This window comes from Oncorhynchus mykiss, chromosome 25 (genome assembly GCF_013265735.2).
Source record: "Oncorhynchus mykiss isolate Arlee chromosome 25, USDA_OmykA_1.1, whole genome shotgun sequence".
Lineage (NCBI taxonomy): Eukaryota > Metazoa > Chordata > Actinopteri > Salmoniformes > Salmonidae > Oncorhynchus > Oncorhynchus mykiss.
In genome coordinates, this window is record NC_048589.1 from 30,107,916 (window position 1) to 30,135,608 (window position 27,693).

The 27,693-nt window shown below is 43.9% G+C and overlaps 1 protein-coding gene across 1 annotated transcript in view; it reads left to right on the forward strand.

Annotated features, from left to right (window-relative positions):
• The window catches only part of LOC110505775 (A-kinase anchor protein 6), a 238,281-nt gene that overhangs the window by 15,461 nt on the left and 195,127 nt on the right, over positions 1-27,693 (forward strand). Inside the window, exon 2 of the mRNA XM_036962725.1 lies at positions 12,818-13,199. Coding sequence (XP_036818620.1) covers positions 12,867-13,199 — 333 coding nt within the window. The 5' untranslated portion in view covers positions 12,818-12,866. The remainder of the gene's footprint in view (positions 1-12,817; positions 13,200-27,693) is intronic.

Consider the following 27,693-nt stretch of genomic DNA (forward strand, 5'->3'; position numbering starts at 1 on the left):
TGTGAACTATTTGTAGCAGCAGTTAATAAAGGCTTTATCATCTCCAGAATGAGCCCAGATGAGCCAGAAAGGTCAGGAGGTAATACAGATGCAGAATTTAGTTAAATGTCATTGTGTGGGCCACTTCTCATTGGTAGATGGAGCCATCAGTCAGGGAATCATGACTTCTCATTGGTAGATGGAGGCCTCTCACTGTCATAGTGTCATAATAAAGCAGCAGGATGCAATGCCTCATCCAAGCCATTGATTTCCAATGACATACTTCACTGCCTCATCACTCTATCAGCGAATGTTGTGTTTCCACTCACACTGCTCTGCTGTACTGGAGTGTAGAGGCAACATTGTTAATAGCTGCAACAGGAAGGCTAACCCACAAAAGCCATGGGGAAGGGGTTGGCTTAATGTGATTTATTTTCTACTGCATCTCTTCATTCAATGTACCAGCCATAGAAGTAGAATGAATCTCATTCTAAGTCCAGGCCTATGGTTCTAACTTCTTAAGGGGTCGGTGTGAATGAGTAAATATCTCAAATCACAGAACTCTGTTAAGTTTCATTGGTTTTGTAATACAAGGTAATATGTTTAATGTAAAGCAAGGAGCAGATTGTTCAGGGTGATATCATTTAGTGTCTACTGTATGGTAAAACATATTGGGTTGTTAAGCCTGTCCTAATTCAAAGGGAGACTAGGCGCATTAGACCACTGCAGGAATATCAGCTTCCACTGAGTCATATTGCTGAGCTTTAGAAGGGTTTAATGGGATGTAAGAGAGTGACATTTTCTCTGCCTCTGATTCACCAAGCTTTATAGACGGAGGCCTGAAGCCATAATATTACAGGTTCTTCAATGCTTTATCCTCAGGATTCCAAAACAATGTCAACATGGAGGAATCAGAAATGCTTAAAGGGCACACCGGTTCCCAACTAAGCTTTCCTTTAGATAGCATGTCTTTGCTTCGGGAAGCAGAGAAAATAACTCATCAATTCCAGTATTACCATATCACATGTACAGTATTATCTGTTGAAGAACCACTGCAGGACATCTAGGATGTGGTTTGGGAAACCAGCTTTGGTTACAGGAGAGAGAGGGTGAGGATGAAGCACCAGATGGATTAATCAAATCATATCAAATGTATTTATATAGCCCTTATTACATCAGCTGATATCTCAAAATGCTGTACAGAAACCCAGCCTAAAACCCCAAACAGCAAGCAATGCAGGTGTAGAAGCACGGTGGCTAGAAAAAACTCCCTAGAAAGGCCAAAACCTAGGGGTCCCGACTAGAGGTCGACCGATTATGATTTTTTGAAACCGATACCGATTATTGGACGACCAAAAAAAGCAGATACCAATTAATCGGATGATTTTTGTTTATATATATTTGTAATTATGAAAATTACAACAATACTGAATGAACAATGAACACTTTTATTAATACTTAATATGATACATAAATAAAATCTATTTAGTCTCAAATAAATAATGAAACATGTTCAATTTGGTTTAAATAATGCAAAAACACAGTGTTGGAGAAGAAAGCAAAAGTGCAATATGTTCCATGTAAAAGAAAAGGAATGGGTGTCTGGATATTGAGTCAGTGTTGAAGGTGTGTGTGAGGAATGGGTGTCTGGATATTGAGTCAGTGTTGAAGGTGTGTGAGGAATGGGTGTCTGGATATTGAGTCAGTGTTGAAGGTGTGTGAGGAATGGGTGTCTGGATATTGAGTCAGTGTTGAAGGTGTGTGAGGAATGGGTGTCTGGATATTGAGTCAGTGTTGAAGGTGTGTGAGGAATGGGTGTCTGGATATTGAGTCAGTGTTGAAGGTGTGTGAGGAATGGGTGTCTGGATATTGAGTCAGTGTTGAAGGTGTGTGAGGAATGGGTGTCTGGATATTGAGTCAGTGTTGAAGGTGTGTGAGGAATGGGTGTCTGGATATTGAGTCAGTGTTGAAGGTGTGTGTGAGGAATGGGTGTCTGGATATTGAGTCAGTGTTGAAGGTGTGCGAGGAATGGGTGTCTGGATATTGAGTCAGTGTTGAAGGTGTGTGTGAGGAATGGGTGTCTGGATATTGAGTCAGTGTTGAAGGTGTGCGAGGAATGGGTGTCTGGATATTGAGTCAGTGTTGAAGGTGTGTGAGGAATGGGTGTCTGGATATTGAGTCAGTGTTGAAGGTGTGTGAGGAATGGGTGTCTGGATATTGAGTCAGTGTTGAAGGTGTGTGTGAGGAATGGGTGTCTGGATATTGAGTCAGTGTTGAAGGTGTGTGAGGAATGGGTGTCTGGATATTGAGTCAGTGTTGAAGGTGTGTGTGAGGAATGGGTGTCTGGATTAGAGGTCGACAGATTATGATTTTTCAACCGATTATTGGAGGACCAAACAAAACCGATGCCGATTAATCGGCCATTTTTATTTATTTATTTGTAATAATGACAATTACAACAATACTGAATGAACACTTATTTTAACTTAATATAATACATCAATAAAATCAATTTAGCCTCAAATAAATAATGAAACATGTTCAATTTGGTTTAAATAATGCAAAAGTGTTGGAGAAGAAAGTAAGAAAGCTAACATTTAAGTTCCTTGCTCCAAACAAGGGGACATATTAAAAACTTCTTGCTCCTACTTGAGACGCAGATGTCTCAAGTAGGCACCTGGAAATGCAAATGCACTACGCTAAATGCTAAATGCTAAATGTACTCGTTAAAACTCAAACGTTCATCAAAATACACATGCAGGGTATTGAATTAAAGCTACACTCGTTGTGAATCTAGCCAACAAGTCAGATTTTTAAAATGCTTTTCGGCGAAAGCATGAGAAGCTATTATCTGATAGCATGCAACACCCCAAAATGCCTGAATGCGACGTAAACAAAGATTTAGCGTAGCCGGCGCTACACAAAATGCAGAAATAAAATATAAAACATTCATTACCTTTGACGAGCTTCTTTCTTGGCACTCCTATATGCCCCATAAACATCACTATTGGGTCTTTTTTTCGATTAAATCGGTCCATATATACCCAAAATAGCCATCTATGGAAGCTGTGTAAATCAGAAAAAAACATCGTTTTAAAACGCAGCGTCATTTTTTAAAATTAAAAAAGTCGACGATAAACTTTCACAAAACACTTCGAAATACTTTTGTAATCCAACTTTAGGTATTAGTAAACGTTTATAATCTATCAAAATGATTACAGGGCGATGTGTATTCAATAGCTCCTCGTCTTCAAATCAATGGCTGAAAATGTGCACTTCAAAACATCCTGGCGGAGACCGGAAGAAATGGAATCCAGTTAGTTGGATTTACCAACAAAAAACTCCCCGGATAATGACGACAATGGCGACATCGTGTGGAATCTGTAGGAATTGCATGCAGGTCCATAATTAATTTTGTGCCTTTTTAACAATCCATGAAAGTGACGCATGGATATTATTTTTAGCTTCCAGTGAGCAGTTTTTCTTGCGCTTTTCGATGAAACACACAATCTGTTATAGTCACAGCCGTGATTTAACCAGTTTTAGAAACTTCAGAGTGTTTTCTATCCACACATACTAATCATATGCATATACTATATTCCTAGCATGAGTAGCAGGACGCTGAAAAGTTGCGCGATTTTTAACAGAATGTTCGAAAAAGGAGGGGGTAGGATGAAGAGGTTTTAAAGCTTGATATTCCTTTTAATATCCTTTCCTTCAATATTACCAGGTAAGAGGTTTTAGGTTGTAGTTATTATAGGACTATTTCCCTCTATACCATTTGTATTTCATAGACCTTTGACTATTGGATGTTCTTATAGGCACTATAGTATTGCCAGCCTAATCTCAGGAGTTGATAGGCTTGAAGTCATAAACATTCTCGACTTCGGCGATGTCATTTACAAAATAGCCTGCAACACTCTACTCAACAAACTGGATGCAGTCTATCACAGTGCTGTCCGTTTTGTCACCAAAGCCCCATATACTACCCACCACTGCGACCTGTATGCTCTCGTTGGCTGGCCCTCGCTTCATACTCGTCACCAAACCCACTGGCTCCAGGTCATTTACAAGTCTCTGCTAGGTAAAGCCCCGCCTTCTCAGCTCACTGGTCACCATAGCAGCACCCACCGGTAGCATGCACTCCAGCAGGAATATCTTACTGGCCATCCCCAAAGCCAATTCTTCTTTCAGCCGCCTTTCCTTCCAGTTCTCTGCTGCCAATGACTGGAACGAACTGCAAAAATCACTGAAGCTGGAGACTCATATCTCCGTAACTAACTTTAAGCACCAGCTGTCAGAGCAGCTCACAGATCACTGCACCTGTACATAGCTCATCTGTAAATTAGTCCATCCAATCTACCTGATCCCCATACTGTATTTATGTATTTATCTTTCTCCTTTGCACCCCAGTATCTCTACTTGCACATTCATCTTTTGCACATTCTACCATTCCAGTGTTAAATTGCTATATTGTAATTACTTCGCCACCATGGCCCATTTATTGCCTTACCTCTCTTATCCTACCTCATTTGCACATGCTGTATATAGATTTTTCTACTGTATTATTGACTGTATGTTTTGTTTATTCCATGTGTAATTCTGTGTTGTTGTATGTGTCAAACTGCTTTGCTTTATCTTGGCCAGTTCGCAGTTGCAAATGAGAACTTGTTCTCAACTAGCCTACCTGGTTAAATAAAGGTGAACAAATAAAATTAACAGAGCTGTGCTTCAAGCATTGCGAAAAGCTGCTGGCAAACGCAGGAAAGTGCAGTTTGAATGAATGCTTAAGAGCTTGCTGCTGCCTACCACTGCTCAGTCAGACTGCTCTATCAAATATCAAATCATAGAGTTAATTATAATATAATAAACACACAGAAATACGAGCCTTGGGTCATTTAATATGGTAAAATCCAGAAACTATCATTTCGAAAACAAAACATTATTCTTTCAGTGAAATACGGAACTGTTCTGTATTTTATCGAAAGGGTTGCAACCGTAAATCTTAATACTGCTGTTACATTGCACAACCTTCAAGGTTCTGTCATAATTACATGAAATTCTGGCAAATTAATTACGGTCGTTGTTAGAAAGAAATGGTCTTCACACAGTTCTCAACAAGCCAGGCGACACAAACTGTTGCATATACCCTGACTGTAATGGGGTCCTGTGTGTAGCTGGTGTAGAGAGTCAGGCGCAGGACAGCAGAAATGAGTAATCAACGTACTTTACTCAATAGACAAAAATACAAGGAAAATATACGAGCCCACAATAACGGACCGATTTACAAAGAACAATCACTCACAAACAAACATGGGGAACAGAGGGTTAAATAATAAACAGGTAATTGGGTGAGTGAAACCAGGTGTGTAAGACTAAGACAAAACAAATGGAAAATGAAAAGTGGATTGGCGGTGGCTAGAAGGCCGGTGACGTCAACCGCCGAACACCGCCCGAACAAGGAGAGGGACCGACTTTAGCAGAAGTCGTGACAGTACTCCCCCCACCCCCTTGATGCTCGGCTCCAGCAGCGCGCCGACACCGACCTCGGGGACAACCCGGAGAACGAGGCACAGGGCCGGGTGGAGACGGTGGAACTCCCGCAGCAACGAAGGGTCCAAAACGTCCTCCACTGGCACCCAGCATCTCTCCTCTGGACCGTACCCCTCCCACTCCACGAGGTACTGAAGGCCCCTCGCCCGACGCCTCGAGTCCAGGATGGCTCGAACAGCATACGCCGGAGCCCCTTCGATGTCCAGAGGGGGCAGAGGAACCTCCTGCACCTCAGACTCCTGGAGTGGACCAGCCACCACCGGCCTGAGGAAAGACACATGGAACGAGGGATTAATACAGTAATCTGGGGAACCTGTAATCTGTTTCATACCTCGTTCAGTCTCCTCAGGACTTTGAATGGCCGCGGGCCCAGCTTCCGGCAGGTCAGGCGGAGGGGCAGGTTTTGGGTCGAGAGCCAGACCCGGTCCCTTGGTGCGAACACCGAGGTCTCGCTACGGTGGTGGTCGGCGCTCGCCTTTTGCCGCCTCATGGCTCGTTGTAGGTGCACATGGGCGGCGTCCCAGGTCTCCTTCGAGCGCTTAAACCATTCGTCCACTGCAGGTGCTTCGATCTGGCTCTGATGCCATGGTGCCAGAACCAGCTGATACCCCAGTACGCACTGGAAAGGAAAGAAGTTAGTGGAGGTGTGGCGGAGTGAGTTTTGGGCCATCTCTGCCCAGGGGATGAATGCCGCCCACTCCCCGGCCGGTCCTGGCAATATGACCGCAGAAACTTACCCACATCCTGGTTTACTCTCTCCACCTGCCCGTTACTTTCGGGGTGAAAGCCTGAGGTGAGACTGACCGAGACCCCCAGACGTACCATGAACGCTCTCCAGACCCTGGACGTGAACTGGGGACCCCGATCAGAAACTATGTCCTCAGTTACCCTGTAGTGCCGGAAGATATGTGTAAACAGGGCCTCTGCAGTCTGTAGGGCCGTAGGGAGACCGGACAAAGGAAGTAGACGGCAAAACTTAGAAAAGCAATCCACAACGACCAGGATCGTGGTGTTGCCCTGTGAGGGAGGAAGATCCGTCAGGAAGTCCACCGACAGGTGCGACCATGGCCGTTGTGGAACGAGTAGGGGTTGTAACTTCCCTCTGGGCAGGTGCCTGGGAGCCTTGCACTGGGTGCACACTGAGCAGGAGGAAACATAAACCCTCACGTCCTTGGCCAAGGTGGACCACCATTATTTCCTACCAAGGCAAAGCACCGTCCGACCGATGCCAGGGTGACCAGAGGAGGGTGACGTGTGGGCCCAATAGATCAACCGGTCGCAGGCAGCAGACGGAACGTACAGGCGCCCAGCTGGACACTGGGGGGGAGTGGGCTCTGTGCGTAACGCCCACCCGATGTCTGCGTCCAGCTCCCACACCACCGGTGCCATCAGGCAAGAGGCTGGAAGTATGGGAGTGTGATCTATGGACAGCTCCTCTGTGTCATGCACCTGGGACAGTGCGTCTGCCTTAGCGTTCTGGGAACCTGGTCTGTAGGATAGAGTGAAAACAAAACGTGTAAAAAAAATGGCCCACCTTGCCTGGCGAGGGTTCAGTCTCCTCGCCGCCCAGATATACTCCAGATTGCGGTGGTCAGTCCAGATGAGAACAGGGTGTTTATCCCCCTCAATCCAATGTCTCCATACCTTCAGAGCCTTGACAACAGCCAACAGCTCCCGGTCCCCCACATCATAGTTCCGCTCCGCCGGGCTGAGCTTCTTCGAAAAGAAAGCACAGGGGCGGAACTTTGGTGGTGTGCCCGAGCGCTGAGAGAGCGCTGAGAGAGCATAGCTCCTATCCCAGCCTCGGACACGTCCACCTCCACTATGAACGCCAAAGAGGGATCCGGATGAGCCGGCATGGGAGCCGAGTGAGGTAATGGGGCTGCTACCTGACCAAAACGCTGGATAAACCTCCGGTAGTAGTTGGCAAACCCTAAAAACCGCTGCACTTCCTTTACCGCGGTGGGATTCGGCCAATTACACACGGCTGAAATGCGGTCACTCTCCATCTCCACCCCTGAAGTGGAAATGCAGTACCCTAGGAAGGAGACGGACTGTTGGAAGAACAGACATTTCTTAGCCTTGACGTACAAGTCAAGCTCCAACAGTCGACCAAGCACCCTGCGCACCAGGGACACATACTCGGCCCGTGCAGGTCCCGGAAAATCTTGTCAACAAAGGCCTGGAAGACTGATGGAGCATTCATCAACCCGTACGGCATGATGAGGTACTCATAGTGCCTTGAGGTGGTACTAAATGCAGTCTTCCACTCATCCCCCTCCCTGATACGCAGTGAGCGCTCCTGAGATCCAATTTTATGAAGAAGCGCGCCCCGTGCATTTACTCGATCGCACTGGCGATGAGAGGCAGCTTGTAGCTATACCTCACTGTGATCTGATTGATCCCTCGATAGTCAATACACGGGCGCAAACCCACATCCTTCTTCTTCACAAAAAAGAAACTCGAGGAGGCAGGTGAAGTGCAGGGCCGAATGTATCTGATTCTGAGACATATGTTTCCATAGCCGCCATCTGTGACAGAGGATACACGTGACTCCTGGGAAGTGCAGCGTCTACCAGGAGATGTATTGCACAATCCCCCCATCGATGGGGTGGTAATTTATTCGACCTCTTCTTACAGAAGGCGAGAGCCAAATCAGCATATTCTGAGTGGATGCGCATGGTGGAGACTGGACTCTCCACCGTGGTCGCACCGATGGAAACCCCCACACACCTCCCTGAGCACTCTTGTGACCACCCCTTGAGAGCCTTTGTGTAACTTTCCAAAGGTGGGATCTTTTTGTGTTGGTAAAATTTTATTATGCAAGACATGTCGGTGGAAACGCTTTTATGTGCAAATACTTATATAATAACCATCATATTGTAGCGACCCGCACAGACAGCTGTGTGTTATGTGTTAGGCTAGTAGGTGGTTGTGTTGTACTTACCAGTACCCAGTGTTCGCGGGGTCCGACATGCCAATCAACCTGCTAGCTGCCAATCACGGGAATGCCTGGAATGTTCTGATGCCGGGCATCCTTGCAGTTGGCGGACTGGCGTGGATGGGGGTTGGGCAGGGGGATGGAGCATTGGAAGTTAAGACCAGGTTTAGCCTTTGTTCTCTCTCTTACGTCTGGCCTTCACAAGAGAAGGTTACGGTTGGCTTGTGGGGTATCTTTTGTTTATTTGGCGTGGGCTACGGCCAAACAGTAGCCTGTGTAAAGTTGGGTAATAAACCGTCAATTCGTAAACTCAACCCTCTGTCTGGACAATTGTTCCTTTATGATCTAGTCAGGTCGTTACAATATTAAAGTAAACTTGGAGTCACGCCATGACATGTTGTGTGGTCCTCCCGGGAAAGCATGCAGTTTATTAGGCTACTGATTTTAAATAAATTATGATGAACTTCACATTGTGGTGATAAGTTTGATTCTCCTTATTCTGATGACACGATGATTGATGCTTGGCTGCCTTTTGACAAAAATACAAATAATGTCCATAATAAAATCATCATGTAGGCTGTTGTCTACTCACACTGTATCTGCGAACTGTTAATATAGACAAAGTAGATAGATTATTGTTATTTGTCAAATGGCAGCCAGGTGTCAATTATCATGTTACCAAAATAAGACCTTTGATAATTATGGGAAAGGAGCTAACTTTCACCACCCTGTGAAGTTCATCATAATTGATTTCATCTGTAGCCTAATAAACTGCATGTTTTCCTGATGAGTCATAGTGGGAGGACCACACAACATGTCATAGCGTAACTCCAAGTTAACTTTAATGGTTATTAATATTAGCGCATGTGTTTCCACCGCCATTTCTCACATGATTCATTTGACCAACAGTCTACCAAAACATGTTTCCATCAGTTCTGTCATGACTTTACCGTCAGTCCTGTCATGACTCAAATGTCATACTTGAATAAAATAAACCTTAATAGAAAGTCACCCAGTAAAATCCTACTTTAGTAAAAGTAAAAAAGTATTTGGTTTTAAATATACTTAAGTATCAAAAATATAAGTATGAATCTTTCAAAATTCCTTTTTTTTAAGCAAACCAGATAGCACGATTCTTGAAATATTTACGGATACCCAGGGGCACACTCCAACACTCCCAAACAAAGCATTTGTGTTTAGGGAGTCCGCCAGATCAGATGCAGTAGGGATGACCAGGACTTTTCTCTTTAAGTGCATGAATTGGACCGTTTTCCTGTCATACTAAGCATTCAAAATGTAACGACTACTTTTGGGTGTCAGGGAAAATGTACGGAGTATAAAGTCCATTATTTTTTTAGGAATATAGTGAAGTAAAACTTGCCAAATACCCCAAAAAACTGCTTAAGTAGTACTTTAAAGTATTTTTTACTTAAGTACTTTACACCACTGGTTAGTAGTAGCTAGGTTTCCATCCAATTTGGGATAGATTTTAATATGAATATTCTAAAATCTGCATAAAAGAATATGCGCATTTTCACACCAGAGATGTTTTTTCTGTCAAGCTTACTTTTTGCATATGCAATGTTGCGCGTGATGACAGTGCACATAAAAATAACTTTCCTGTGGTTAAATTCCCATGTACAGTATCAAATTAGAAATAGAAGTTAAATGAGTTTCCATGGCATTTTCAACTTTATTGAGGGTTTTGTCGCAAACTGTTGCGTTATATAGAAAATGTGCTCAGTTTGGTCTTGGCACATGCCCCCTAGCCAACATCTCGCGGGTAGGCTACCTATATTATGAAATTATTATGGATGAGAGCGATATTGTTTGTATTTGTCAAACTTCAGCCAAGCATCGATCATCATGTTCACAGAATAAGGCCTTCGATATTTATGGGAAAGGAGCATCAAGCCCATCACCTTGCACTTTCACCACCCTGTGAAGTTCATCATCATTTATTTAATCTGGAGCCTAATAAACTGCATCGTTTCTCGAGTCATAGTAGGAGGACCACACAGCGTGACTCCAAATTTACTTCGATTTAATAGTTATTATATAAATATTTGCGCATAAAGGCGTTTCAACCACCATTTCTCACATAATTAATTTTACGGACACAAAAAGATCCATGTCGAACAAACAAATAGTCTGTAGTCATTTATAAAATTGTACCGGCATTTCATGTTTTCCATCAGCCCAGTGCCGTTACTTTTTTCATGCATCAGGTAATTAATCCACATGACATGGCTGGATGGTAACGTGGTTAGTGATGTTCTTTTCTATACAGAATATCATACAAAGTGATTGCCTGATGTTATTCTGAACTGCCCAATACTCTTCTAATGCATTACAGTCACTTCAAACCATACTGTCTTCAGATTTAAATACTGTAAGACTGATTTTAAATAGACTGTCATAGCCAAATTAAAAAAGTAAAAGTGTGTGCAGACAGAGAATGCTGTCTGGTTTAAGCAGTTCATGTCGGTGGTATTTTGTGGACGTTGTTGGGTCTAATTTACAGTGCCTTCGGAAAGTATTCAGACCCCCTGACTTTTTCCACATTTTGTTACGTTACAGCCACATTATAAAATTGATTCAATTGTTGTTTCCCCCCTCATCAATCTACACACAATAACCCAATGACAAATGGTTTTTATTTGGATTTCATGTAATGGACATACACAAACTAGTCAAAATTGGTGAAGTGAAGTAAAAAAAAATACTTGTTTAAAAAAATAAATAAGGGAAAAGTGGTGCGTGCATATGTATTCACCCCCTTTGCTATGAAGCCCCTAAATAAGATCTGGTGCAACCAATTACCTTCAGAAGTCACAATTCGTTAAATAAAGTCCACCTGTCTGCAATATGTGTCACATGATCTCAGTAGATATACACCTGTTCTGAAAGGCCCCAGAGTCTGTAACACCACTAAGCAAGGGGCACCATGAAGACCAAGGAGCTCTCCAAACAGGTCAAGGACGAAATTGTGGAGAAGTACAGATCGGGGTTGGGTTATAAAAAAATATATCCGTAACTTTGAGCACCATTAAATCCATTATTAGAAAATGTAAAGAACATGGCACGACAACAAACCTGCCAAGAGAGGGCTGCAAGGAGGGCATTAATCTGAGGCAACAAAGAGACCAATGGTAACCCTGAAGGAGCTGCAAAGCTCCACAGCGGAGATTGGAGTATCTGTCCATAGAACCACTTTAAGCCGTACACTCCACAGAGCTGGGCTTTATGGAAGAGTGGCCAGAAAAAAAGCCATTGCTTAAAGAAAAAATAAGCAAACACATGGTGTTCGCCAAAAGGCATGTGGGAAACTCCCCAAACATATGAAAGAAGGTACCCTTGTCAGATGAGACTTAAATTGAGCTTTTTGGCCATCAAGGATAAAGCTATGTCTGGCGCAAACCCAACACTTCCCATCACCCCGAAAACACCATCCCATGGTGGTGGCAGCATCCTGCTGTGGGGATGTTTTCATCAGCAGGGATTGGGAAACTGGTTGGAATTGAAGGAATGGCACTAAATACAGGGACATTCTTGAGGCAAACCTGTTTCAGTCTTCCAGAGATTTGAGACAGGGACAGAGGTTCACCTTCCAGCAGGACAATGACCCTAAGCATACTGCTATAGCAACACTCAAATGGTTTAATGGAAAACATTTAAATGTTTTGGAATGGCCTAGTCAAGGCCCAGACTTCAATCCAATTGAGAATCTGTGGTATGACTTAAAGATTGCTGTACACCAGTGGAACCCATCCTAGTTGAAGGAGCTGAGCAGTTTTGCCATGAAGAAAGGTCAAAAATCCCAGTGGCTAGATGTGCCAAGCTTATAGAGACATACCCCAAGAGACTTGCAGCTGTAATTGCTGTGAAAGGTGGCTCTACAAAGTATTGACTTTGGGGGGGGTGAATAGTTATGTAAGCTCAAGTTTTCTGTTGTTTGTCTTATTTCTTGTTGTATTTCTGGTTGCATCTTCAAAGTGGTAGGCATGTTGTGCAAATGAAATGATACAACCCCCCCAAAATCTATTTTAATTCCAGGTTGTAAGGCAACAAAATATAAAAAATGTCAAGGGGTTGAATACTTTCCTCAAGCCACTGTAGCTCTGCTAATATTAGTCGTCTCTGTAGAACAACGACTCATTTCTTCCCCAGACGAGCATGAATGGGACTATTTATAGTGTTGCACCCGAAAATACCCAGTTGGCTTCCCTCTGTATAAATAAAATATTCTCTGGCAGCTGTACAGTTATTAATGAATGTTTCTGTCCTTCTTTCCGCCCTGTCCTCCTTCCCTTCATCCCTCTTTCCCTCTCTGTCTCTCTGCAGCTGATTTGAGAACGGCCCGATCAACTATAGAATCTAGCTGTTATTCACCATGAACGTTGCGGTGTCTCCCATGGCCAGAGAGGCTGCCTCACCCATGATCACCTCCGTCACGCCCAGCTTTGAGGAGGAGGAGGCAGGCCCCAGCCTCAGCCAGGGTGGTCTCTGTAGAGAAGGGCTGGCCCAGGAGAGGGACCCGGCCCGGAGGTATCAGAACCAGAAGCCCCCTCCCCTGCACACAGGGGCGGACTGGAAGGTGGTGCTGCACCTGCCTGAGATTGAGACGTGGCTGAGGGCCACCACTGACAGGGTCCGGGATCTCTCCCACTCTGTCCACCAGGACTCAGTCAACAAACACCTGGATGTACACCTAGTGCAGCTCAAGGTAAGAGGGACTAGACACTCTATAGGCTCTCATCGCATATTGTTATAATGATTATATTATGATTTCAAAGGGCCTAGTAGCAAAGAACTACCCGGTGCCCGTGATCACAAAGTGTCTCAGAATACAGAACTCGATGTCATAGGAAGGCCAAAAAGATCGTCAAGGACATTAACAGCCCGAGCCACTGCCTGTTCACCCCGCTATCATCCAGAAGGCGAGGTCAATACAGATGCATCCAAGCTGGGGACTAGAGACTGAAAAACAACTTCTATCTCAAGGCCGTCAGACTATTAAACAGCCATCAATAACGCAGAGAGGCTGCTGCCTACATGCAGACTTGAAATCATTGGCCACTTTAATAAATGGATCACTTGTCACTTTAAGAATGTTTACATATCTTGCATTACTCATCTCATATGTACAGTGGGGCAAAAAATGATCACAAGAACGGTGAGCAAAAATCCCAGAACCACACGGGGGGACGTAGTGAATGACCTGCAGAGAGCTAGGACCAAAGTAACAAAGCCTACCATCAGTAACACACTACGCCGCCAGGGACTCAAATCCTGCAGTGCCAGACGTGTCCCCCTGCTTAAGCCAGTACATGTCCAGGCCCGTCTGAAATTTGCTAGACAGCATTTGGATGATCCAGAAGAAAATTGGGAGAATGTCATATGGTCAGATGAAACCAAAATATAACTTTTTGGTAAAAACTCAACTCGTCGTGTTTGGAGGACAAAGAATGCTGACTTGCATCCAAAGAACACCATACCTACTGTGAAGCATGGGGGTGGAAACATCATGCTTTTGGGCTGTTTTTCTGCAAAGTGACCAGGACGACTGATCCGTGTAAAGGAAAGAATGAATGGGGCCATGTATCGTGAGATTTTTTGTGAAAACATCCTTCCATCAGCAAGGGCATTGAAGATGAAACGTGGCTCTGTCTTTCAGCATGACAATGATCCCAAACACACCGCCCGGGCAACGAAGGAGTGGCTTCGTAAGAAGCATTTCAAGGTCCTGGAGTGGCCTAGCCAGTCTCCAGATCTCAACCCCATAGAAAATCTTTGGAGCGAGTTGAAAGTCCGTGTTGCCCAGCAACAGCCCCAAAACATCACTGCTCTAGAGGAGATCTGCATGGAGGAATGGGCCAAAATACCAGCAACAGTGTGTGAAAACCTTGTGAAGACTTACAGAAAACATTTGACCTCTGTTATTTCCAACAAAGGGTATATAACAAAGTATTGAGATAAACTTTTGTTATTGACCAAATACTTATTTTCCACGATACATCTGGATTTTTTTTTCTCATTTTGTCTGTCATAGTTGAAGTGTACCTATGATGAAAATTACAGGCCTCTCATCTTTTTAAGTGGGAGAACTTGCACAATTGGTGGCTGACTAAATACTTTTTTGCCCCACTGTATATACTGTACCTTATACCATCTATTGCGTCTTGCCTATGCTGCTCAGTCATCGCTCATCCATATATTTTTATGTACATATTCTTATTCCATCCCCTTACATTGTGTGTACAAGGTAGTATTTGTGAATTTGTTAGATTACTTGTTAGATATTACTGCACTGTCGAAGCACAAGCATTTCACTACACTCGCAATAACATCTGTTAACCATGTGTATGTGAACAATAAAATGTGATATGATTTTGATTTGAATAGCAGCTCTAATCTACAAGTGGTTTTCCCTTTTCAATAAGATTATATTGACATGGCCTCCCGGGTGGCGCAGTGGTTAAGGGCGCTGTACTGCAGTGCCATCAGAGTCCCTGGGTTCGCGCCCAGGCTCTGTCGTAACCGGCCGGTCCGTGGGGCGACGCACATTTGGCCTAGCGTCGTCCGGGTTAGGGAGGGCTTGGTCAGTAGGGATGTCCTTGGCTCATCGCGCACCAGCGACTCCTGTGGCGGGCCGGGCGCAGTGCGCGCTAACCAAGGTTGCCAGGTGCACGGTGTAGCCGGGTTGGATGCGTGCTGTGTTAAGAAGCAGTGCGGCTGGTTGGGTTGTGTATCGGAGGACGCATGACATTCAACCTTCGTCTCTCCCGAGCCCGTACGGGAGTTGTAGCGATGAGACAAGATAGTAGCAACAATTGGATACCACGAAATTGGGGAGAAAAAGGGGTAAAAAAAAAAAGATTATATTGACATGGAGTACCTGATGACAATCAGCACTCTCTGAGATCCTTTGTGAATATTGACCCATATTTGTTTTGGTCCTGAGGTCATTGTCATTGCCAGACAAGAGACAGCACAAACTGATCTGGGACCAGCATAGCAAAGAACACCGTCAGATGCAGAATTGTCCAACATCAGATCCCAGTATAATGACCCTGTAGGAGGAAGAGGTGATTAGATATAATGAGGGGAGCTGTACCTTCTCAGTAGCCTTGGAGCTGGACTGGTCTGTTGTTGTGACTTAGCGAGGTCTGCAGTCAGACTCAATGTTCAGGGTTTGTCCCAAATGGCAACCTAGTCCCTATATTGTGCAGATCTTTTGACCAGTGCTGATAGGGCTCTGGTCAAAAGCAGTGCATCATATAGTGAATAGGGTGCCATTTGGGACATAGCCTCGCATCAATGTTTAGAGAGAATCCATTCTCCCTCCCAACCCTAGTGCAGCAGTGCAGAGACCAGCCAGTCCAGGATATGAGTTGGCAGATAGCGGCTATTTTGAAGGTTTTACTTGCAATTATGGTGAATTGTGGTTGTTTTACAGTACCTACCTTAGTTGAATGAAGGTACATACTAAAATGTAAATGTAGACTACTGGGCTTAGTACTGTAGGCTGATGGGCTCAATTTCTGGGGGTACCTAGGGAGGTTCTCCCTTTAGACTGGCAGATGCGTGCGTGCGTGCGTGTGTGTGTACAAATGTCTACAGATCAAGCTGATGGGGTATCTATCTGGAGAAACTCTTCGCTCTATAGACTGGCTGATCAATCAGCTGATGGTCTTATTTTTTGTTAGAGGACAATGTTGAACCAGCCCTCAGTAGCCCTCTAATTAAAACAGGAAATGGAGGAACATAATTAGTTCAGCTGCAGCTACCCTCAAGGCATTGGGAATGGCAGAATGTGTTTCCACAGCATTGGGATATGGGTTCTAGTCACTAAGAAGGAGTAGAGTAGGAGTGCTGCAATCAGTTTTGCCTTTTAAATCATGATCAATAAGTGTCACGGAATTCTAGGAGTGGTGGGTGTAGAGTCAGGCGCAGAGAGCAATACTTCCAATGGATGCGTTTATTTCGCTTGGTCTAGCCAACAGGCAATGACCATAAATCAGGTATGTCTCCAAAAACCAGGAAATAACATACAACAAATTACGCAGGAGAAAAACAACTTCACCGCTGACAGTAGGAATAAGCCCGGCGGGCACTGTAAGTTTAAATAGACCATTGATGAACTAAAATAAGCAACAGGTGAAAACAATCAAGACAGCTAGTAGCTAGTAGACCGGTGACGACGACCGCCAAGCGCCGCCTGAACAGGGAGAGGAGCCACCTTCGGTGGAAGTCGTGACAGTACCCCCCCACCCCCCCCCCCCCCCCCCCCCCCCCCGATGCGCGGCTCCCGCAGCGAGCCGACAATGGCCTCGAGGACGACCCAGAGGGCGATCCGGATGGAGGCGGTGGAAATCACTCAGCAGTGATGGATCCAAGATGTCCTCCACCGGTACCCAGCACCTCTCCTCCGGACTGTACCCCTCTCAATCCACGAGGTACTGCAGGCTCCTCACCCGGCGTCTAGAGTCCAGGATGGAACGTACCGTGTATGCCGGGGGCCCCTCGATGTCCAGAGGGGCCCGAGGGACCTCTGGCACCTTACCTTCCTGCAGGGGACTGGTTACCACCGTCCTGAGGAGAGACACATGAAACGAGGGGTTAATACGATAGTGAGAAGGGAGCTGTAACCTATAACACACCTCGTTTATCCTCCTCGGGACTTTAAATGGCCCCACACACCGCGGCCAGCCCCAGCTTCCGGCAGGGCAGACGGAGGGGCAGGTTTCGGATCGATCCCCCGGTACGAACACGGGGCCTCACTGCGGTGGCGGTCAGCGCTCACCTTCTGCTGCCCACAAGCCCATTTGAGCAATTCCTGGATGGCTCTCCAGGTCTCCTTTGAGCGCTGCACCCATTCCTCCACCGCAGGAGCCTCGGTTTGGCTCTGATGCCAAGGTGCCAGGACCAGCTGGTAGCCCAACACGCACTGGAAAGGCAACAGGTTCATGGAGAAGTGGCAGAGTGAGTTTTGGGCCACCTCCGCCCATGGGACGTACCTCGCCCATTCTCCTGGCCGGTCCTTGCAATACGACCGCAGAAACCTACCCACATCCTGGTTCCCTCTCTCTACCTGCCCATTGCTCTCGGGGTAATAACCTGAGGTCAGGCTGATTGAGACCCCCAGATGCTCCATGAACGCCCTCCAAACCCGGGACATGAACTGGGGACCCCGATCAGAAACTATGTCCTCAGGCACCCCGTAGTGCCGGAAGACGTGGGTAAACACGGCCTCCGCAGTCTGCAGGGCCGTAGGGAGACCGGAAACGAAAGGAGACGGCAGGACTTCGAAAACGACCAGGATCGTGGTGTTCCCCTGAGACGAGGGAAGGTCGGTGAGGAAGTCCACCGACAGATGTGACCAAGGCTGTTGTGGAATGGAAGGGGGCTGCCCTCTAGGCAGGTGTCTTACTTCCCTCTAGGCAGGTGTCTAGGAGCCTTACTCTGAGCGCACACTGAACTGGAGGAGACATAAAACCTCACGTCCTTAGCTAAAGTGGGCCACCAGTACCTTCCCCTAAGACTCCCTGCAACGTCCTCTCAATTTCCGGATGACCCGAGGAGGGTAGCGTGTGGGCCCACCGGATCAATTTGTCACGAACACCAAGCAGCACGTACTTCCGGCCCACCTCCCATACCACCGGTGCCACCAGACATGAGGCCGGACGTATGGACAGTGCGTCGACCTTAGTGTTACGGGAACCTGGTCTATAAGAGATGGTGAAACAAAATCTGGTTAAAAAAAATTGGCCCACCTTGCCAGGATTCAGTCTCCTCGCTGCCCGGATGTACTCCAGATTGCGGTGGTCAGTCCAGATGAGAAAAGGGTGTTTAGCCCCCTCAAGCCAATGTCTCCACACCTTCAGAGCTTTTACCACAGCCAGCAACTCCCGGTCCCCCACGTCATAATTTCGGGTAAGCAGCGCCTTCAGATGTCTAAAAGCTCTGCTTGCCTCTGCTGACCACCGGCCTACCCTTCAGCAGTGAGGTACTGGGAGCTGCCACCTGGCCAAAACCCCGGCTAAACCTCCAGTAGTAATTGGCAAACCCTAAGAAGCACTGCACCTCCTTTACCGTGGTCGGAGTCGCCAATTACGCACGGCCACACAAATCACATTATCCTAATCTGTCTCTTTCTATGCTCCTTCTCTCAGCTGATATAGGGTATGACATATCTGTTATTTATTGTTGTTTATTTTCCTCCTCCCTGCCTTTGTCTCCCTCAATCTATTTGAACCCACAACTTGACCAGCTGTAATGACCCCTGTAATCAATAGTATCAAATAACACAACGTGTCATTCTGTTGCCAGAGTGACTTCTTGGGACTTTCAGAATGACTGTGCCTGTTTGGATTCACTGGTGAAGTCTGCCATCTAGTGGGATTTGGTGGACATGTTACAATGTTATAATACTCACTGAATCATTTACATGTGAGTAATTTAGGAGACACTCTTATCCAGTAGTGTGTGTAACTCTCACAGTAGTGAGTTCATACAGTTTCATACTTTTTTTGTACTGGTCCCCCGTGGGAATCAAACCCACAACCCTGGCATTGCAAGCACCATGCTCTTACCAATTGAGCCACACCGGACCTTTTCATTTCAGTAGGTGGCCCTTTTAAAAGACAGACAGGCAATTGCCTTTGATTTAATTTAATTTGAGACTTTAAAAATGTTTCCTTTGAAATGGAATCCTGTATATCAATACTGATTGTTACAGGCTGTTGATGCTGAAATGTTTGTGTGATCTCTCTCGATAATGACACACATCATGATGCCACAAGTATTCTCAGTGCATGTAGTTCTTATTCAGCCTATGGTCTTAAAGCAGTTTGTTTTTGGCATTGTGACCAATAGTCTGTTAAAAGTTCTGATGAAAGGGCTTTGTTCTAGCATCCATCCCCATCTCCATCCCATCCTGCCCTTGTCTAGTCTATTTTTAGGAGACCTGGGGCCCTCTTGTCGTAGTCATGGCCCGTATCCACAAAGCGTCTCAGAGTAGAAAATTGGTTGTGCTGAGAATAGAGCCATTTTACTTCTACTCTTATGGGTCAAAATAAAAGTGTTGCATGGAGCCTCTTTAATCATAAGAGTCACACCAAGTCGACAGATATTTAGGACAATGGTTTCCAAATTGTTTATACTTTTTTTTAAAGGAACTCAGTCTGGCTTTAAACTTACTCTTGAAAGTTGTAGTAGTAGAACAAGGTGCAATTTCGAAATTGGGTAGTGCGTAATCAATTCCTTTTGTCATGTTAGTCATTGCAAACCTTAGAGAACTGTTTATAACTTCTGGATCAACTAGCCCATGTCAGCTAATGTTTTTTATTTTATTTTTTAAGCCCATAGATATTATTGTCATTTTTAGGTCACTCAAATAGCACATGAATACACAGTAGACATTAGAGGTCGACCGATTATGATTTTTCAATGCCGATACGATACCGATTATTTGAGGACAAAAAAAAAAAGCAGATACCGATTAATCGGCCGATTTTTAAAAATGTATTTGTAACAATGACAATTACAACAATACTGAATGAACACTTATTTTAACTTAATATAATACATCAATCAAATCATTTTAGCCTCAAATAAATGAAACATGTTGAATTTGGTTTAAAGAATGCAAAAACAAAGTGTTGGAGAAGTAAAAGTGCAATATGTGCCATGTAAGAAAGCTAACGTTTAAGTTCCTTGCTCAGAACATGAGAACATATGAAAGCTGGTGGTTCCTTTTAATATGAGTCTTCAATATTCCCAGTTAAGAAGTTTTAGGTTGTAGTTATTATAGGAATTATAGGACTATTTCTCTCTATACCATTTGTATTTCATATACCTTTGACTATTGGATGTTCTTATAGGCACTTTAGTATTGCCAGTGTAACAGTATAGCTTCCGTCCCTCTCCTCGCTCCTACCTGGGCTCAAACCAGGAACACAACGACAACAGCCACTCTCGAAGCAGCGTTACCCATGCAGAGCAAGGGGAACAACTACTCCAAGTCTCAGAGTGAGTGACGTTTGAAACGCTATTAGCTCGCACCCTGCTAACTAGCTAGCCATTTCACATCACATCATTACACCAGCCTAATCTCGGGAGTTGATAGGCTTGAAGTCATAAACAGCAGACCTGCTGACAAAACGCACTAAAGTGCTGTTTGAATGAATGCTTATGAGCCTGCTGGTGCCTACAACCGCTCAGTCAGACTGCTCTATCAAATCATAGACTTAATTATAACATAATAACACACAGAAATGTGAGCCTTAGGTTATTCTTTCAGTGAAATACGGAACTGTTCCGTATTTCATCTAACGGGTGGCCTCCATCAGTCTACATATTCCTGTTACATTGCACAACCTTCAATGTTATGTCATAATTACGTAAAATTCTGGCAAATTAGTTCGCAATGAGCCAGGCGGCCCAAACTGTTGCATATACCCTGACTCTGCAGTGCAATGAACGCAAGAGAAGTGACAATTTTACCTAGTTAATATTGCCTGCCAACCTGAATTTCTTTTAGCTAAATATGCAGATTTAAAAATATATACTTCTGTGTATTGATTTTAAGAAAGGCATTGGTGTTTATGGTTAGGTACATGTTGGAGCAACGACAGTCCCTTTTCACGAATACGCACTGCATCGATTATATGCAACGCAGGACACGCTAGATAAACTAGTAATATCATCAACCATGTGTAGTTAACTAGTGATTATGATTGATTAAGTTTAATGCTAGCTAGTAACTTACCTTGGCTTCTTACTGCATTCGAGTAACAGGCGGGCTCCTTGTGAGGCAGGTGGTTAGAGCGTTGGACTAGTTAACCGTAAAATTGCCAGATTGAATCGCTGAGCTGACAAGGTCAAAATCTGTCGTTCTGCCTCTGAACAAGGCAGTTAACCCACCGTTCCTAGGCCGTCATTGAAAATAAGAATGTGTTCTTAACTGATTTTCCTAGTAAAATAAGATTAGGTGTAAAAAAAATAATAATAATTTAAATCGGCATCCAAAATTACAGATCTCCGATTGTTATGAAAACTTGTAAGAGTTACCAGCAGGTGTCTTTATTACAGTTTTTCTCAATTGCTAAAACACCATTTCTGAAACCTTGCTCCATTTCCTGAAAACATTAAACACAAAACCTCATCTTCAAGCACTATTTACATAACCTCTGACTCCTCTAGCAAAATGAAACATTCACCTCAAAACAGTTTTACCTGTGTTCAAAATCAAACACTGCTCTCAAATCATAAACAAAGTGATCAAAATGATAAACACTCTCAAGCAGTCAGTAAACAATACACCGAAAAATAGTAAACACATTGTTCAAAACATACAATTCTCAGGGAGAAGTACATTTTTAATCTAAAAAAAAATGCATATTTTTCCATCATTGTCTTTTGATGAACGAAAACATGTTTTATCATAGTAGCTCAAAATTGATCAGAAATTACTACTCTGCTTTGCTCTTTGCAATTTGTTTTTTGTTCTTCCTCCTCCTTGTACCCCTATTTTACAGTACTGTACCCTGCATCTCACAATCTTGTCCTTTGTCTCTGTGATACTGTAATTCTTGTTCTTTGTTGATATGAACCTGCAACCAGTCAAAATCTATTGAGCAGTCAGTACTGTTAGTTTTTCTCAATTGCTAAAACACTAAAACCCATTGGCTGAACACATTTCTCAGTTGCCTGGACTCATTTAGCTAATTGTGCAGTCTGTTGTCAATACCTTAAACCATTTCACATGGTAAAACACAATTTTCAGATCTCACTTAGACTTTTCAGCAAAACTAAACACATTCTAATTCTCAAAACACATTCTGCACTCTAATGCACTTGTCATCCATACTGGTAAACACAAGTGGCAACAATCAAATACAAATAGAGAACATAAGTCATTGATTGAACACACCCACTCAAAATGTATTTAACCTGTTTCAAATGATGCGACACAACCAGTATAAGCCAGTTCAGAGAGCAAACAGGTTGTTGAAGGTGGGAAGGAGAAAGTCTGAGAATGGATACTGTAGTACAGTGCATTGTAGGCTGTATACTGTACAATGGATGAATTGTATGGCCCTGTGCATGTGTATTAGAGTGCAGAATGTGTTTAGAGTTTTGCTGAAAAGTCTAAGTGAGATCTGAAAATTGTGTTTTATCATGTGAAATGGTTTAAGGTATTGACAACATACTGCATAATTAGCTAAATGAGTCCAGGCAACTGAGAACTTTGTTCAGCCAATGGGTTTTAGTGTTTTAGCAATTGAGAAAAACTGTAATAGAAAAATGCAGCGTGTCAGTTCCTGCGCCACATTCAATTGGTTTGGAGTTGTTAAAATAATGTATTGAAATGTCTAAATGATCATCCTACATGCAACAGTATCGCAACGCTTGTTCACAGCTAGCGATGCCTCATCGCGGTTGGTTATTCCCAAATTTGCAACAATGGCAATGAGCATCATCACTATTTCATGGGTTTCATGGCCCCTGACCTTGCCATTGTATTATGGCAGATTTTTTCAATTATAACCTTGAAACATAGACCCTGCTGGAACCAGCCCTAACACTGTCACAAAGACGAGGCTTAGGAAATACAGAACTGCAGTTATGATAAATGTTTAAGGAGAAGGATGCAGTTTAGATTATGACAAGCAACATTGAAGCATGCATGAGCGCACCAGCTGCTCCGGACGACTGTGTGATCACGCTCACCATAGCCGATATGAGTAAGACCTTTAAACAGGTCAACGTTGCCAAGGCCGCAGGGCCAGACGGATTACCAGGATGTGAACTCCAAGCATTTCACTACATTCGCAATAACATCTGCTGACCATGTGTATGTGACCAATACAATTTGATTTCACTGACATTTTCTTGTCTCTGACCAAGTCTGTAATACCTACATGTTTTAAGTAGACCGCCATAGTCCCTGTTGCCCAGGAACACCAAGGTAATCTGTCTAAATGACTACTGCCCCATAGCACTCACATCTGTAGCTATGAAGTGCTTTGAAAGGCTGGTCATGGCTCACATCAACTGCCCTTTCACACTTGGACAAAAGGAACACTGACGTGAGAATGGTGTTCATTGACTACATCTCAGCATTCAACACCATAGTGACCTCAAAGCTCATCACTAAGCTAAGGACCTAGGGACTAAACACCTCCCTCGCAAACTGGATCTTGGACTTCCTGATTGGCCACCCCCAGGTGGTAAGGGTTGGCAACAACACATCTGCCATGCTGATCCTCAACACTGGGGCCCCTCAGGGGTGCGTGCTTAGTCCCCTGCTGAATCCTTTTTCACCCATGACTGCGTGGCCAGGCATGACTCCAACACCATCATTAAGTTTGCCAATGACACAACGGTGGTAGGCCTGATCACCAACAACGATGAGAGAGCCCATAGTGAGAAGGTCAGAGACTTGGAAATGTGGTGCCAGGACAACAGCCTCTCCCTCAACGTGACCAAGACAAAGTAGATGATTGTAGACTACAGGAAAAGGAGGGCTGAGCACGTCCCCATTCTCATCAACGGGGCTGTAGTGGAGCAGATTGAGAGCTTCAAGTTCCTTGCTGTCCACATTAACAACAAACTATCACGGTCCAAACACACCAAGACAGTCATGACGAGTGAACGACAACACCTATTCCCCATCTGAAGACTGAAAAGATTTGACATGGGTCCTCAGATCCTCAAAAAGTTATACAGCTGCACCATTGAGAGAATCCTGACCGGTTGCATCACTGCCTGGTATGGCAACTGGTCGGCCTCCGACCACCAGGCACTACAGAGGGTAGTGCGTACGGCCCAGTACATCACCGGGGCCAAGCTTCCTGCCATCCAGGACCTCTATACCAGGCAGTGTCAGAGGAAGGTCCTAAAAAGTGCCAAAGACTCCAGCCACTCTAGTCATAGACTGTTCTCTCTGCTATCGCTCCATGTCTAGGTCCAAAAGGCTTCTTAAATCCTCTCTGGGATATGTGGGATGCTAGCGTCCCACCTGGCCAAAAGCCAGGGAAAATGCTGAGCGACAAATTCAAAGAAATTACTATAAAAATTTAACTTTCATTAAATCACACATGCAAGATAGCACCTCTGTAAACAAAGAGAGAAAAGCATATTTCAACCCTGCAGGCGCGACACAAAATGCAGAAATAAAAATATAATTCATGCCTTTGATGAGCTTCTTTTGTTGGCACTCCAATATGTCCCATAAACATCACAAATGGTCATTTTGTTCGATTAATTCCGTCGATATATATCCAAAATGTCCATTTATTCGGTGCGTTTGATCCAGAAAAACACCGGTTCCAACTTGCGCAACGTGACCACAAAATATCTCAAAAGTTACCTGTAGACTTTACCAAAACATTTCAAACTACTTTTGTAATACAATTGTAGGTATTTTTAACGTAAATAATCTATAAAATTGAAGACGGGATGATCTGTGTTCAATACAGGAGGAAAACAAACTGTAGCTAGCTTTCTGGTCATGCGCCTCTATCTAACAGTACACTACAAGTGACCCCCGTTCTGAACAGGGCTACTTCTTCATTACTCAAAGGAAAAACCTCAACCAATTTCTAAAGACTGGTGACATCCAGTGGAAGCGGTAGGAACTGCAAGAAGGTCCCTTAGAAATCTGGATTCCCAATGAAAACAAATTGAAAAGAGAGTGACCTAAAAATAAAAAAAATCTGAATGGTTTGTCCTCTGGGTTTCACCTGCTAAATAAGTTATGTTATACTCACAGACATGATTCAAACAGTTTTAGAAACTACAGAGTGTTTTCTATCCAAACTAATAATATGCATATCTTATCTTCTGGGGATGAGTAGCAGGCAGTTGAATTTGGGCACGCATTTAATCCGGATGTGAAAATACTGCCCTCTGTCACCAAGAAGCCATAAGACTGCTGAACAGCTAATCAAATAGCTAACCTAAGTTTTTTTATGCTGCAGCTACTCGCTGTTTATCATCTGTGCATAGTCACTTTACCCCTACCTACATGTACAGTACCAGTCAAAAGTTTGGACACACCTACTCATTTCAGGGTTTTTCTTTATTTTTACTATTTTCTACATTCTACAGGACACCAATAATAAGAGGAGACTTGCTTGGAACAAGAAACACAAGCAATGGATGGGTGGAAATCTGCCCTTTGGTCTGATGAGTCCAAATATGAGATTTTTGGTTCCAACTGCCTTACCTTTGTGAGATGCAGAGTAGGTGAACGAATGATCTCTGCATGTGTGGTTCCCACCATGAAGCATGGAGGAGGAGGAGGTGTGATGGCGTGGGGGTGCTTTTCTGGTGACACTGTCTGTGATTTATTTAAAATTCAAGGCACACTTAACCAGCATGGCTACCACAGCATTCTGCAGCAATACGCCATCCCATCTGGTTTGTGCTTAGTGGGACCATCATTTGTTTTTCAACAGGACAATGACCCAACACATGACCCAACACACCTACAGGCTGTATAAGGGCTATTTGACCAAGGGGAGTGTTGGAGTGCTGCATCAGATGACCTGGCCTCCACAATTACCTGACCTCAACCCAATTGATATGGTTCGGATGAGTTGGACCGCAGAGTGAAGGAAAAGCATCCAGCAAGTGCTCAGCATATGTGGGAACTCCTTCAAGACTGTTGAAAAAGCATTCCTCATGATGCTGGTTGAGAGAATGCCAACAGTGTGCAAAGCTGTCATCAAGGCAAAGGGTGGCAACTTTGAAGAATCTAAAATCTCAAATATACTTTGATTTGTCTAACACTTTTTTGGTTAGTACATGATTCCATATGTATGTGTTATTTCATAGTTTTGATATCTCACTATTATTCTACAATGTAGAAAATAGTAAAAATAAAGAAAAACCCTTTAATTAGGTGTGTCCAAACTTTGGACTGTTACTGCACATATTACCTCAATTACCTTGACTAACCTGTACCCCTGGACATTGACTTGGTACTGGTACCCCCTGTATGTAGCCTCGTTATTGTTATTTTATGTTGGTCTTTTTTTTTCTTAAAAAAAAAAAGAATTTAGTCAATATTTTTCTTAACTGCATTGTTGATTAAGGGCTTATAAGTAAGCATTTCACGGTAAGGTCTAATTGTTGTATTCGACGCATGTGACAAATAAAATGTGATTTGATATAAGGAGAGGGGTAACACAATTTGACCCTTTCCATAAAACTAGATTGAGTGGACTGATTCAGAAATCTGTTATAGTGCTCTATTTAACGAAGACATGAATTCAGTGTCACTATGTTGATAGTGTTAGAAATAGAGGAAGTTGTTACTATGGTGATACATTGAGTGTTTGGAGAGAATCCTGCAGCGATGTTCTTGCAGATGTAGACAATATGTGACTGAAAGGAAGTCAATGTTTCGACTGCTGTTTATATAGTTGTTACTGTATATCAGCCGGTGTCAGTAAGAAAGCCTTGCTAAGGCCTGGTTGTTGCATCTAACAGCTGCATCTAGAATGTTGAGTGTGTGTGTATTTGCCAAGGCAGCAGCTTCTCTTCCTGGGGTACAGCAAAATTAAGGCAGTTAGACCATTTTTAAAACATTACAATACATTCACAACAGATTTCCCAACACATTATTGTGTGCCCTCAGGCCCCTACTCTACTACCACATATCTATAGCACAAATCCATGTGTACGTGTATGTATAGTGTGTATGTTATCATGTGTGTTAGCATGTGTCTGTGCCTGTGTTTGTGCTGCTTCACAGTCCCTGCTGTTCCATAAAGCTTATGTTTTTTTAAAACTAATTTTACTGCTTGCATGAGACTTGATGTGAAATGGAGTTCCATTTAGTCATGGCTCTATTTAATATTGTGTGTCTCCCATAGTCTGTTCTGGACTGTGGAGAGACCTCTTGTGGGGTATGCATGGGTGTCTGAGCTGAGTGCCAGTAGTTTAAACAGACAGCTCGGTGCATTCAACACGTCAATACCTCTCACAAAACAAGTAGTGATGAAGTCAATCTCTCCTCCACTTTGAGCCAGGAGAGATTGACATGCATACTACGAATTTTAGCTCTCTGTGTACATCCACCAATCTGAAACTAATTGCAACTCTTTGTTAAGTGTTACAGTCATTCCAGTCGCTATAGTAGCTGACGTGTCTAGTGTTGAGTCATCCACATACATAGCTACACTGGCTTTACCATAAAACAAAAA